The following is a 14473-nucleotide window of genomic DNA, read 5'->3' as shown; positions in this document are numbered from 1 at the left end:
TTTCCGCATGATAGAAAAAATGATAGAAATACTTTTACAAAATATGGACGCCCGGTCATATATGACCCACAAACGCTGGAGGGGTTAATAGAATACAATTACATTTCTAAACTTACCTATAAAGCGTACAAATCATACACAATTTAAACAACCGTGCCTCATAATAATAAAATACTTAATTTAAATTATCTGTTGAATCATCATTTATCATTAATCATTTTATTCACTTTATTCGTTTTAGACATATTCATTTTATCCGTTTTGTTCATTGTATTAATTTTATAACATTGTAGAATAAGAATACAACACGGATAAAGCATCCAGTGAGGCCCATATTATCAAATAAAAATAAAAATTATATTAATTAAATAAAATATTATTTGTTATTTCGGCTACTGGCGTTATACCTAGCTCACTCATTCAAAATTTAGGCGTATAAGATGTGTCAAAGAATTTATAAATACAAATATCAGTCATTTTAAATACATGTAGGATTACGGAAGATTTTTTAAATATTTATATTGAGGGATCAGTAGGATTTATAGGTCCAATTAGAAGTTCTACCGAGCCGAACCCTCTGATATGAAAATATTTGGAGTCGGTGAATTATTTCCCCATTTGATCTCTGGTGATTTGACGTGTTGTTTTTGTATTTATTATGCTTATATAATGCACTTTCATAATGTGGATTGACTAAATGATCATTTGTAGAAAAGTATGTGGAAGGGTTTAGTTTTTCCTGTGGGGATGATTTAACCCGGACATAAAGTCGGAAGAAAAAATATTTATTTTAGAAAGAAATATGTTTTATGCGCTACTTTAACATTAATCTTATTCCAAAACTCAGCAACAAAATCGTAATTAAAATAATGAACATGTGCCCACTCCCCATGTTTACTCAGTACATATAATTATAATACAAAACAATATTATGCTTGGACGTTGGTATCTAGACACTATGATGATATTATGAGTGGGCTCCTTTCCCAAAGCCCTCTAAGCCAACAAAATACCTGTCCGAGCTTTGTATACCAAAAAACATGACATTTATTTTTACTTCGGTACACAATCATTAAGTACAGAAAAGGGATATGTGTATTAAAATGGCTTTGAAAATATTGGCTTTTGGATTTATTATGAAAACTTTTACCCTAGTTAACTGAGTCATTATTAAATGACCCACTTTCATGGCGCGTGTTTGCTTCGTATATATGTTTAATTGCTTGACACGTGTCTCAAACACTCCACGACCAGGTGAACCTAGAATCATTATTATGTTGTTGTCAAATTATCTTTGGATGGGTGAGTACAGAGCAAGTAAATAGTACAAAAAAGTCCCAAATGCCCCAACCGTCTAAATCCAATGAGATTATGGCAACCTCAATTGGGTTATATTGTGATGTTGGAGGTAACGAGGAGGGGGAAGAGATATATAAGAGAAAGGTGAAGGAGTACTAGGCTATTCTGATCTGATCACCAAACACGGCTTAACCCATTTCAAGCAACGTTTCAATTTGGAATGGTGGTCTCACACCAGGGTGATACCGAGAGTATCTTCCACTCTGAAACGTGCCGGAAGTATTTACAGGGACTTTCAGTATAATTATCATGATTGTTTTAAAAAGATTAGTTTTTTTAATAACTATGAGGAGATATAGTTCGAGGAGGAATATCGCATTACTGCTGATGGCTTAGATGCTTCTGAATGGTTTGATATCGATACCAAATATGCTGGCTAAAAAAGGGTTTATTGTCCCAGATAATTTCACGTGAGGCACTTTCCCTGTTTCTTCCCAAATGCAGAACTAACTTGCCAATGCTGATACCCCAAGGAAAATTCACCAGGATAATTAACTTCCTCGCAAGAAATGTGGATATTTTCCAGATGTCCTACAACAAATTTATGAACGAAGTTTTAATTAACCTTTGTGTACCTATGTGCAACCTTTTATGTCCTATATATAACCTTATATATTTATTGTGCTAACCAATTTTTTCGAAATATTCAACATCGCTTTTGCAATTTATTGATTGTTGCACTGTATTTTGCAAAATTAAGTAAATAATATGTTTAGTCCATTTAAGTATAATCAATTTTTATCCATAGACGTTATGCGGTCAATGTTTTCCAATGAGGGACAATTACACTACCCAAGTGAAGTATGAATTATCAAGTTTCCTGGTTTTCTTCTGAATTTTATACACATATTTTTATTTATTTAATTTTACAGTGATTAATTTGGTGGAAGTATAGCCATTTTTGGTTCTGTTTATTGTGTCCTCTGCTTTCTTAATATATTTCTGCCCAATTATTCCCGTTAATTGGAGGAACTGCATCATATTTAAAGGATATAATTTTGCCTTCATATTCCACGTGACATAGGTCATTAATGTAAATTAAGAACATGATTGGACCCAGAATACATCCTTGAGGCACCCCGAATAGAACATAAATAACTTTGCTCCTCATTTTGTTAAGTTTTCCATTTGATTTCTCTTTTCCAATACAACTTTTAAATAAAGTCAATTCATTATCAGTAATCCCTAAATTTTTCGATAAATTGTAATTGACGGTGTCGAAAGATTTAGAAAGGTCAAGGAATATGCCAATGCACTTCATATGAGTCTAGATTTTTTTATATTTCCAGGGCTATGGCGTTGGAGGTCAGTATATTTCTTCTGAATCCATTGCTTCTGTGATAATCATTTGCTAACTTCTATGAGAGATTCCTTTATCTAAGATTTTAGATAAAGTATTTTGAATTATGGTTGGTTTATAATTATTTATATCTTTATATTTTCTGATTTAAAAATTGTGCGATAGTCCCTTAGATTATTAATGGTTAATGTGAAGATAGACAAACGGTATGATTACTACACTGCATTTTATAGACGGCATGACTTTAGTCTTGTTTGATAACCAAATCTGAAGAGCCAGGTACTTCCTTCCATCCCTTCTCTTCCCCACTCCTTTCATCCCTAATACATACTCCAATGGGCAATCGAGGGGGGCGAGGTTGGATAGCGCCTCCCCGGGAACCATTTACTGGACAAACAACATTCTGGCATAAGTAAACTCACGTGGTTCGCTACGTTTTGTGTTTTAGCAGGGGTGCCCGGGTTCATCGAATGAGGTGTGTTTGGGATGCACCTACCCACTATCTGCGTGGCATGCCGGATCGGGGATAGACTGATTGGAGAGACCCTTTGACCTCTCTAACTGGTCTTTCTTGTTTCATTGCCTTGCGCCGCAGCTGGATGGATAAATAATTCGTCCGTCACTCCTGGACACACCGATCCCTAGATTCCTACCCACCTCTCATACATTTTTCCTTCTCAGAACTTCCTTTCTTTCCTTTACTTAAACAAATCTTACCTTCTATGTAGGCCAGGAAATTACGGTTTAACTTTCCATCACTGTTTTATTGTATTTTTATAAATATTTGAAGAGTTCATTGTTTTCTTTATTATTTGTGTTGTAAAATAGTCCGTTTTTTCTCTCAGAAATTATTTTATCTTTGGTTGTGTTGTTTGTGGGTTATGTGTTAAAAAAAAAACTTTAATGAAATCAGTTTTGAAATTTAAAGATATATTTATTTTCTACTTACTGAAATACATAATTTACAATTCATTGAAAATGACCTTAACCTAAGTTTGGCGGCGTTTTAAAACAAATGATATGCATTTGAAGGACCAACTAGTCGAAATTTTAAAAATCTATTCAAACAGTAATATTATAATTATTCGTAATAATTTACAATATCAATATTTATTATTAAAAAAAAACATATTTGCCGACATTAAAATTACAGATTAGTGCATATTAGATAGTAACAATCTCTTAAAAATATTTTATTTATTAATGTATCTATGCATTTCTTACATTTCATAATTTTTTAACGACTCACTTGACAAAAAAATATCACAGTCAATGCCGTCGAGAATAAATAATTTACATTTTTCATTTATAAATTCATGCAAATTTTTCAAAATTATGATTATTTTTAAAGTGCCAATATGTTTGAATGTCGACTGTAGAATGCAGAAGGGAATAAGAACAACTTAACTAAATAAATATTACGCCTGTTTCCCGCAGAGAGATTTAGAGAGGAAAGCCACACAGCTCTTTCCTGGCATATATTCCTTGCTTCATCCACTTTCAGGTAGGCGACACATTACGCTATTCGCATCACAGCTTGGCATATTTCATCATATCTCTCGCCATACACTACCAATGAGAATGTATGGCGAGCGATATGATAAAATAGGCAAAGCTACAAAAATAATGCGTGGTCTGTCACAAGCATCGTACAAACTCGACTGTTATGAGTGAATGAATTAAAAAGATGAAGTGAAAATAAGTATTCTGCCAGCCAGGCTATATTTGAAAAGCATACGACCCCTCTCCTATCTACTGCAAGAATGGGTCAGAACAATTTAAGGAGCGCCGTAATTAGGCGGCTGTCATCTGTCAAAGTGACAGATCCTATACAAAGAAATGATATTCCGCGGCAGTTACCCAATTGATCAGACCCAATCTATAATATAGCGTAATGTGTCTAAGGTTTTTCGTTGAATTCAGTGTTCAACAGTCGCATATGGTAATATGACAATAACCACCAACTATTCGCACTTAAACTGCATTCAATCTCCGTTCATCCTTCATTTACTGGTTAAGTTCTTTTGAAATCTCCTTGTTCATATTTCAAACATCTCCAACAACAGTCGCATATGGCTTTATCACAAATAACGCCTCACTATTCGCGCTTCCACTGCATTTAATCTCCGTTCATCCTTCCTTTACCGGTTACGTTCTTATGAAATCTCCTTATTCATATTTCAAACATCTCCAACAACAGTCACACAATATCACAAATAACACCTAACTATTCGCGCTTCTGGTGTATTAAATCTCCGTTCATCCTTCCTTTACCGGTTACGTTCTTTTGAAATCTCCTTGTTCATATTTCAAACATCTCCAACAACAGTCGCATATGGCTTTATCACAAATAACGCCTCACTATTCGCGCTTCCACTGCATTTAATCTCCGTTCATCCTTCCTTTACCGGTTACGTTCTTTTGAAATCTCCTTGTTCATATTTCAAACATCTCCAACAACAGTCCCATATGGCTTTATCACAAATAACGCCTCACTATTCGCGCTTCCACTGCATTCAATCTCCGTTCAACATTCCTTTACCGGTTTCATGCCTCGCTGACACACATCGGGATTGATATCAAAACTACACTGTGAGCTGTTTGCTTCGCTTCCATTGACAACTTTTTTATTTGCCACCATTCAATTCAGTTTTCTATCCATTGAAAAAGAATTCAATAGAAGTTTACCACGAAGCAAGAAAAAAACACCATATAAAGAAAAATCGACATTTAAAAAATGTTTTATGAGACTTAAAAAATGTTTACGTTTTAACTTTTATATTAATATAACATATTTATGATCAGGGTTTCTTTGAGTGATGAGGTTTTCGTTGTTTTGTTTTGTAAAAAAAAAACTAAATTATTATAAAAATTATGGATTTGTCCTTCGAAACATGTGTCGTTAACACATTATTTTGTTTAACCTTGTCGAATATTTTTGTTCATTGCTTTATATGCACGGAGAAAAATGGGTATTGCTAATTTATTAAAAATCTTTTCAAATTATTGATAATGCGGTTAAAACGGAATTGCAGGCCATTTCCTGATTGACTTTTCGTGAATTTCTAATAAATCGGAACACATGTTCATGCACCTGCAATTTCCTTGATAAAATTTAAATTTAAAACACACGTTCTGACATCGTGATAATACATTCGTATTTTACTTTACAGTTTATCAGGAAACCTATCAATTTATTCGTTAAGAGCCTGCAATCCCTTTTTAATCGGATTAACAATATTTTGATGATATTCTTAATAAATTAGCCAAACTTGTTTTTCTCCGTATGTGAATTAAATTTAGTAAAACATTTTTAATTGCATAAGTCATGTAACTCGTTCCATTCTGCATTCTTACAGACAATATTTTATAATATAATGTTAATGTTTTTGTTTGCATATAATTTAAAATATATTCAGGATAGTTTGAAACATTTTTTCAATGGAATTAATAAAAAAGCGAACAGAAATTCTCGTCTAACAGAGCAATATGCATCTAAATAATTACAACTCTCTTCTGAATTCATGCATTTGAAATGTTATAAAATTTATAAAAAAATACATGAACGCGTAAAGAATTTTTTCAACGGAATCCACAAAGGGCAAAATTAAATTTATTTTCCTGGAACGTTGCAATATAGCAACATTTCCATCGCAAAAAGTGTGTGTACTACCTCCTGCATTCCTTCAGTCGAAACGTTGTAAGCAAAAAACTTCGTAAATACAGAAATGTTTGAGGTATTTATCAGCGCAGAATCAACAAAAACCTGTTCTGATATACTCATGAAAACAATTCATGAAAAATACAAGCTAAAACGTGGACGGTAGTGCCATGAAAAATTTAAGATCATCGGAATTCAATGCCTATCCGGCATGCGAATGATAAATTGAAAACTTTTATCGTGTGCCGAATGTAAAAAACGTTTTCCCCGCGATCGCAGACATTTTATTATCAGGTTGAATACCATTTATTTTATCGTTCACTCCTCGATGCGATGCTGTACCTATAATCTGAACACTCAAAAGCAATAGGTCGGGAATATGCTCAAATCTCAAATGTGCTTTCTTCCTTTTCCCATTGTCAATACTTAGGGTCCAACAGCCGATCGATGACTTTTATCGATTTACGCAATATTTTGAAAGATTTTTGGATTAATCAATGTATATATTTATGAAAAGTTGTGAATTATGACTGCTGTTAAGACATTTTGTAAGTGGAAATCAACAAACTAAACAATCAATATCACAAATCTAGGACCGTCAGTTAATATATACAGCAAGATTAATTCTCTAACCAGGATTTTTAGGAAAATATACATGATAGCCTAAGGGAAACGTAATGTATATTTTTTCTTTGGTAAAGTACGAATTAATGAGAAAAATACGATAACGTTTTTTTATATAAGAAATAATATTGAATAAAAAAAATTCTTTAAAAAAATCGGTTGACAAAGAGTGCGTGTAAACTTATTCGCCGGTTATTAGTTCTTTATCAGTTTAATCCTCTGCAAGCTATCTATTGCCGCGAATACACATTCCAGTGTAAAATCATGCTTTTAGCGAGGAACTGGCTAACTAAACACGTGCTTGTACGTCAGTAAACACACGCTAGCTACAGGCAAGTTAGCTACTCATATCTCTAATTTCGTGCGCGTAGCTGGCCAACATGGAAGTCCCGGAAGAAATAGGAAACTAATTTTATTTTCGTGATGCGGATCTGTTTTCCACATGCATTGAAAGCTGCTATAGTACACAATATATTTTGGTAGCTATTATCAATTTGCAAAAAGAGTTATAAAACTGTCACGTACGTGTCCACTTTGCTAGCTACTGAAAAGCACGTTCAGACATGCTGTGTGTCCCCCATCACTACCCACACACTTCACACCGCGTGCCACAGGAACACTTAAAATCAAACGCCGTGCGATTGAATAACATACCAGCTACCAGCATGCGAGTTCCTAGCAGCGACACGGTATGCGTATTTCCTTTTCTGTGTTCAATGGGAGGCACTACCGCAGTACTGCCTTGAAACACGCACGGGTTTGTTACGCTAAATTTCTTTCTCAACTCTAGTCCTGCCTCCTTTTGAACACGGAAAAGGAAATACGCACGCGGTACGCGTGCCACTGGCACGCTGAAGACCGCTACTGCAATCATTTTTTTTATACCTCTAGAAGCTCAGTGATATGAGCGTGAAATGCGGAGTTATGAATTGAACCAGAGACCCAGACTCGAGACTCAAGCGTAGACCACTGCACTACAGAATTAATCACATCTACATAATATAAGATTTTACAACAAAGTTGCTCCACCTACAAATAGTACAGAAAATTATTAAAAACTTTCAAAAAATTGCCTCAAATCGATTTTTTTAATTATCGACCCATTTTGTGCACACCAGTGTTGGAGAAAACACAGTACATAGTTACTTACAATATGTACATTTCTACATATTTATATTTACACCTTTACTCAAAACCCTGATGTCAATTGATCCGATTTATATAAATAACATCATAACTGTTTACAAATTAATCTGTGATACCTATAACTGTTTTATATTTTACTGTCCAGAATAACTTCCCTCACTTATTCTGTTTTCAATGTTCGTTTTAATGTCCGACCAAACATATTCTAAAGTGTAGGTTGCTTTCATAAATGTACATATTTTTAAGAACGTGACAGTTCACTAAAGTAGAATTTGTCTTGTTTTTTCTTTGGGTATTGCAAAAATAAATCAATTAATTTATTTTTATGTTTTTGAAATACTAATGCAATCTTTATTGACGTTTAAGAAGTTTTGATTGCTTGGTTGAATTAACAATACTCTTTGAATATCAATTTAAGACAAGATCCTTGATAATAATTATTTGTTCAGTTCACTTGTTGCCAGAATCTCAGATGTTTTCTGTGAATATTAAAGCTTTGATGTCGTAATAATATTATCCTTTGTATGTAAATTTCATTTCGCACATTATCATAACTAAATCTTTCTGTTTGTTGAAGATTTTCTTCGGGTGAGGCGCCCGTGGAAACATTTTTAAGAAACTTTACATTTGCAAAGTAATGCTTAATAATTGGTATTACGTTCATACCCCATCTGTTGAGAGGTAAATTTAAAAATTCAACAAGTTATTTCAATCAACTTTAGAACAATTGTTTTCATAACAAATTAAATGTTTTAAAATAAATTTCATCAATAATTATTGATACAGAAATTACACAGATTTTGATAAGGGACTTCGAAATATTATAAATAAAATATAACTTTGCTTCTCAGATTCCTTCTGATATTAATTATCTGATTGTTTGTCAGATTCCTTCCAAATTTCCTTCTCAGATTCCTAATAATATTCCTTCCAAGTTTCCTTCTCCGGTTCTTTCCACGATTCCTTCTCAGATTCCTTCTAAGATTCCTGTTAGATTTCTTAATAGATTTCCTCTCAGCTCCTTTCTAGAATTTCCTCTTGAGTCGTGGTGATTGCTGCCATTGCCTCAGATATATGAACTCTGCAATTTTATATAACACTTTCCTGAATGCATCCAAATATCAAACTGTTGACCACAATCAAACTCTGGATCCCCGGAAAAAATACGAAATTTTCCACACTGCGTTAATGCAACTGTTAATACAGTGTCCCTGTGCAAAATACCAACAATTAATCGTCATTATCACGCGCAAGCGGGCGGCGGTCTGTCTCTCCGCTGTCTACCACACATCACAATTTTTACACAACCATAGTAACCACTGTAAAGTTCAAAAGCACAAATAACAGCGTGAAAACGGAATTCTTTACGGTGAGGGGTGCTGCTGCGGCTAATGCGCTGGCGTGGCACCGCAGGTCCTCGGGGTAGAGGCGGAGCAGTCTGCTGCTGGAGTAGGGGGGCCCCGCGTAGTGCGCGCCCGAGCGGGTGCACTCGGCGGGCGGGGGCAGTCGGCCCGCGGGGCCCGACTCGCGCGCCCAGCGCCGCACCCAGCGGGCCAGCCAGGCCACCCCGCAGTCGCAGGGTAATGGGTTGTCTGACACTGATAATCCACCTGCAAATTAACGTAATTTATCAACTGACACAAACGTCGGAATCATTTAACTAGCATCAATCAGCAAGTGAATTAATCAAGTGAATCAATTGAGTGAAGCAAACAAGCCAATCGATCTAGTGAATTGATTGAGTGAAGTATCAATCCTGAATTACCTGTTATTCCATTAAATCAAACAAGTGAATCAACGGCAATCATCAATTGGGGTAAAGAATATTTTTTGCTTATGAAAACCATTTAATTATTGATTGAAATAAAACGGTTTCTGATAAAACCATTTTTTATTTTCTTTTCAGTAACATACCTTAGAAAAATTGAGTTATAAAAATGCAAAGGCCAAAAATTTAAAGCACGCGTTACGATTTTAAAATAATGAACTTTGTTATATATTTGAAGATATTTCTTTGATTTCATTAACCTAGCAATTTAACAGAAGAGATTTTGGTTTGACTCACCAGCAATCAATTTGGTTGCGAACCTCTCCCAAGTAGTTGAATTGGGATACAATGTGGAAGGGCTCAGTGAATTCAACTGGTTTTTGGTCAAGTCCAGAGACAATTGTGGCACCTTTCCAAGGTCCCTCAGTAGTCCAGCAGGCAGTTCTCTTATACTGGTCTCTGTGATCTGGACATTCAGTTCATAGAGCTTATCAGCGCCTTCGAAACAATCTGCAGATATTTTCTTCAACCCTAGTCCAGATATCTGTATATGTCTTAATTTGGGCACGAATACACCATTAAGTTGGTCATCGATGTAGTCCTCTTTTATGTAAATATGGATCTTTTTGATTCCAGGGACCTCAGCAACTAAAGGTCCTAAACGAAAGCTTTTGATGCTCGGCATTGATTCAGTTCTCAAAATTGACAAGCTTTTTAAAGTTGACAATGTATCTTGTTCGAAGTGACTTAGCTTGTGTAAATTTTTGATGTCGAGATGTACAAGATTAGGCAATCCAAAAAAGCTGTTTTTATTCAAGGATTGAATGGGATTCTTTGATAAATCTAGAATCTTGAGATTTGGCGTGTGTGACCAGATCTGTGCAGGCACAGATGTTAAAGAGTTTCCCCTCAAATAAAGATATCTGAGTGAATTCAAATCTTTTACAGCATTCTCCTTGGCGCCTTCGATAAAATTGAACGTAAGATTAAGCGAAGTCAGATTTCGCAGCGGAATAAAAGGAAAAGTTTTTAATCCAACGTTCGAGAGGCTTAAGTATCTTGTTATTGGGAGATAATGCAGAAGTTCTTTGAAATTCGCTCTCACGTTATTCGAACTTAAGTCCAATTCTTGGAGACTGCCAAGACTGTTGAACAGGTTGTCGGAGAGAATGGTTAATTTGTTACTACTTAGGTCGAGACTTAAAAGAAAGGGAGTTTCCTGAAACAGCGTGCTGTCCAAGCTTTCTATACTATTGTGACTTATGTCTAAGTGCCGTAAGGTAAATCCCACTTGTGAAAATGCCATGGCTGGCAGCATTGTGAATTCATTCACGCTTAAGTCTAAGTGTTCCAGCATTGTGTTCTTGAACACGTCTCTCGGTAATGACCGCAGATGGTTCCTTCTCAAGTTGAGAAACCTTAAATTGTTTAAATTTGAAAACTGTTCAACGGACACCTGCTCTATTCTGTTGTGGGATAAATCAAGTATTTGCAGTTTTTTCAGTCCATAGAAAGCTCTCCTCCTGATGTAGCCTACGTAATTGTGGTCTAAATTTAATATTTCTAAAACGTCTAAATTCTCGAACGCGTTTGTATCCAAGTGTCCGACTTCGTTATAAGACAGCACACACCGCTTTAGCTTCTTCGACATTTTGAATAGAAATGGCGTGGGAACATCTGCCAGTCGATTGTGCGCCACGTCGAGCGTCTCGATATTTGCCTCGGGGCCAGTGTCATCCAGCAACACTATTTCATTTCTACTTATATTTAATAAAAACGGCATATCTACGTCGGAGACATTGTGAAACGCTCGCAGCGAGAATTCTCTTATTTGGTTCTTCTGCAATTCCAATTTCAGTAGACTAGGAAGATCATAAAATGCGCGCTCCCCGATGTCGGTCACCAAATTGTCGAATAGCGCTATGTGCATTAACTTCGGCACATTTCTGAAAGCGTTACTCGAAATATTCCGTATTCTATTGACTGAGAAATCCAGTATTTGCAGTTCAGAGAGAAAGCTGACGGTTTCTGGGTCTATAACATCCAATAGGTTATATGAAAAGTTTATTTCTTTAACACTTTCCATGGAATGTGTATTGAAAAAATCAACAGGTATACTGGTAATCCGATTAAATTCTAAACTTAAGTACTGCAGCCGGTGCAGGAATACGGCTGTATCCGCGGAGAGCGTTTGAATGTTGTTATTATCAATAGCGAGTAGTTCCAGACTCGACAAGTGCTTTAATACGTCTACGGGGAAATCGTCTCTATACATGGAGAAAGACATTTCTAGAATTTTCAACGTCAGTGACATATTTATGAAAATGTCAGGATGCACGTAGTGAATATCGTTGAAACTTAGACTGAGTTCCTTCAACTGCGGTAGAGCAGAGAAGATGCCAGCATCCAGTCTAGTAATTTTGTTACTTCTCAAGTATAATGTTTTGACAGATTCGCCCCAGATGTCAAAATCTCCATCTTCGATGTACGCTATAAGATTATATCCAATATCGAGATGAGTCAAGGAACAGTTTTTCAAAGCTTCCCTTGGAATAAACGATAGTAAATTTCCATTCAGAGATAATATTTTAATATGTTGCGGTAGATAATCAATATTCATAATTTTATTGGACGGTATATACAATTGTTTAAGTCGTTTGAGTTCAAGAATAGCTCGTGGAACTTCTGTCAGCTGGTTGTGTTCCAAGTCTAAATGCTCCAAAGTATGCTCCAAGCCATGAAATGCCATGTCATCTACGTACTCTATTTTGTTGTACGATAAAATTAGCTTCACCGTGTTCATTCCCTTGAATGCATTAGCTGGAATGACCCGAATGTGATTGAGCTCGAGACTTAAGTGCCTTACGACTAGTGTTTCGTTAAATATGTTACTAGGCCAGGTTTCGAGCCCATTGTCTCCGAGCTCGAGTTTTTCTAAACTCTTGTGGTGTTTGAAAGTAGTTTGAGATATCCTGTGAATTAGATTTCCTTTGAGATTCAGCGATTGCAAATGGTGGAGATACGTAAAGAGCTCAAACGGGAAATGTTCCAGAAGGTTGTTCGCCAAGTTCAATGACTGTAAATTTATAGGAAATGATTTTCTTGCAACATATTGAATTCTGTTATTATCAAGATCCAACTTGTTCAAATGTTTCAATTGAGTCAATGATCCCATGGTGATGTCAGTCACATAATTCCCTGTTAGAATCAGGCTGGTAAGTGAATCTTTCATATAAGCCCAGTCTCCAGCCAAGTTAATGATGTTGTTACTGCAATAATACAGAAATTAGTTTTTATAAAGATTTTTATCTAAAATACGAATTTAATATACGAAAGAATTGAACTTACTTTTGAAGATTCAACCAATTTAAGATCTTTAACATTTTCAAGATGTTGAATGGAATATCCGGAATTTCATTATAGCCGAGGTCCAGAGATGACAAAGTTTGTGACATGGAGCTGAAAGAAAATACGATTGAAGGAGTCGTTTTCGCTAGCAAACCCAAATCTAATCAAATTAGTGAAACGAGTATAAATATTGTGACTATTATGTGGTTTCATTATATTTTGTATCCTCTTCTGTTTTACACAACAACAACAAAAATTATCAATCACAAATGGTTCACCAAATGAAACAACCAGTAAATTGTGTAATTATACTAAATTGAAGAAGAAGATAATGCTAACACGTCTAAACGAAACATGACAAAGAAAATAAAAATTTAACTTACTTATACGATACTTCTGACCCTTATGTACTTTATTTATTGATTATTTTTTATGAAATTTTGACTTCGTGTTTTTTTTATTCTTACGATTATGACATTATTTTATGCATTTCATTGACGTTATATTATATATTTATACTCAATGATCTATACGTAATTTTTGACCGCACATTAAATTTATTTTAATTTTTATACAATATGCTTTTCAAATTAAAACAATTTATAATAATCATTTTTATGTTTTTATATTATTAATGACTTCAACCATCCTCAAAGGATATATTGAGTCGTATAGTTCCTATCTACGATAAGTCCACTTTCGTGAAATGTTGGCAAATTAATATTTTTTAATTACAAGGTTTTTTAAATAAAAACTAGAGAATTATTTATTAGGTGGGCTTTGTTGTCAAACTACGGATATACATAATAAGATAAAACCATTAATTTCATAATAGTTTAGGAGTAATTACGTAAATAATGATGGACTTATCGGCATTTGAAAGTAACTGTCAAATTAATCGTATATAGGAACTCACCAGCCTGTACTTATCGGTGTTTTTTCTCAACACCGTTGAAATGTGAATGACAAGTATAGGGCCAACAAAAAAAAATGATTTAAATGAAAAGAAAATATTTAATGTTTTATTTTTTTTAATAAAAGTTAGTTAAGAAAAGTGCATAGAAGAAAAATTAAATAAAATACAAATGTACTTACGAAATTTTTTTTTTCGATTTTTTTATTTTTTATAATTTTTTACAAAAAAATACGATGGATTAGAATATGTTTACAAAAAAAAACCTAAAAATATTATATATAAAATATTTGAAATAATATTATTTTGTACTCTAAACAAAAGTAAATAATCATTGCAATATTTAAGAATTAA

General features: G+C 34.5%; 1 protein-coding gene across 1 annotated transcript; it reads right to left on the bottom strand.

The window, feature by feature from the left end:
• Positions 1-3158: 3158 nt before the first annotated feature.
• LOC149419060 (uncharacterized) lies at positions 3159-12661 on the bottom strand. Its single transcript, XM_089637923.1, has 4 exons — positions 10805-12661; positions 10156-10324; positions 9459-9700; positions 3159-3254 (listed from the first exon to the last, which is right to left on the bottom strand). Exons 1-4 carry the CDS (start codon positions 12659-12661, stop codon positions 3159-3161), a joined length of 2364 nt encoding a protein of 787 aa, XP_089494049.1.
• Between the last annotated feature and the right edge of the window lie 1812 nt (positions 12662-14473).

This window comes from Hesperophylax consimilis, chromosome 12 (assembly GCF_061612785.1).
Source record: "Hesperophylax consimilis isolate HC1 chromosome 12, BYU_Hcon_1.0, whole genome shotgun sequence".
NCBI lineage: Eukaryota > Metazoa > Arthropoda > Insecta > Trichoptera > Limnephilidae > Hesperophylax > Hesperophylax consimilis.
This window is presented reverse-complemented; position numbering and strand designations above follow the sequence as displayed.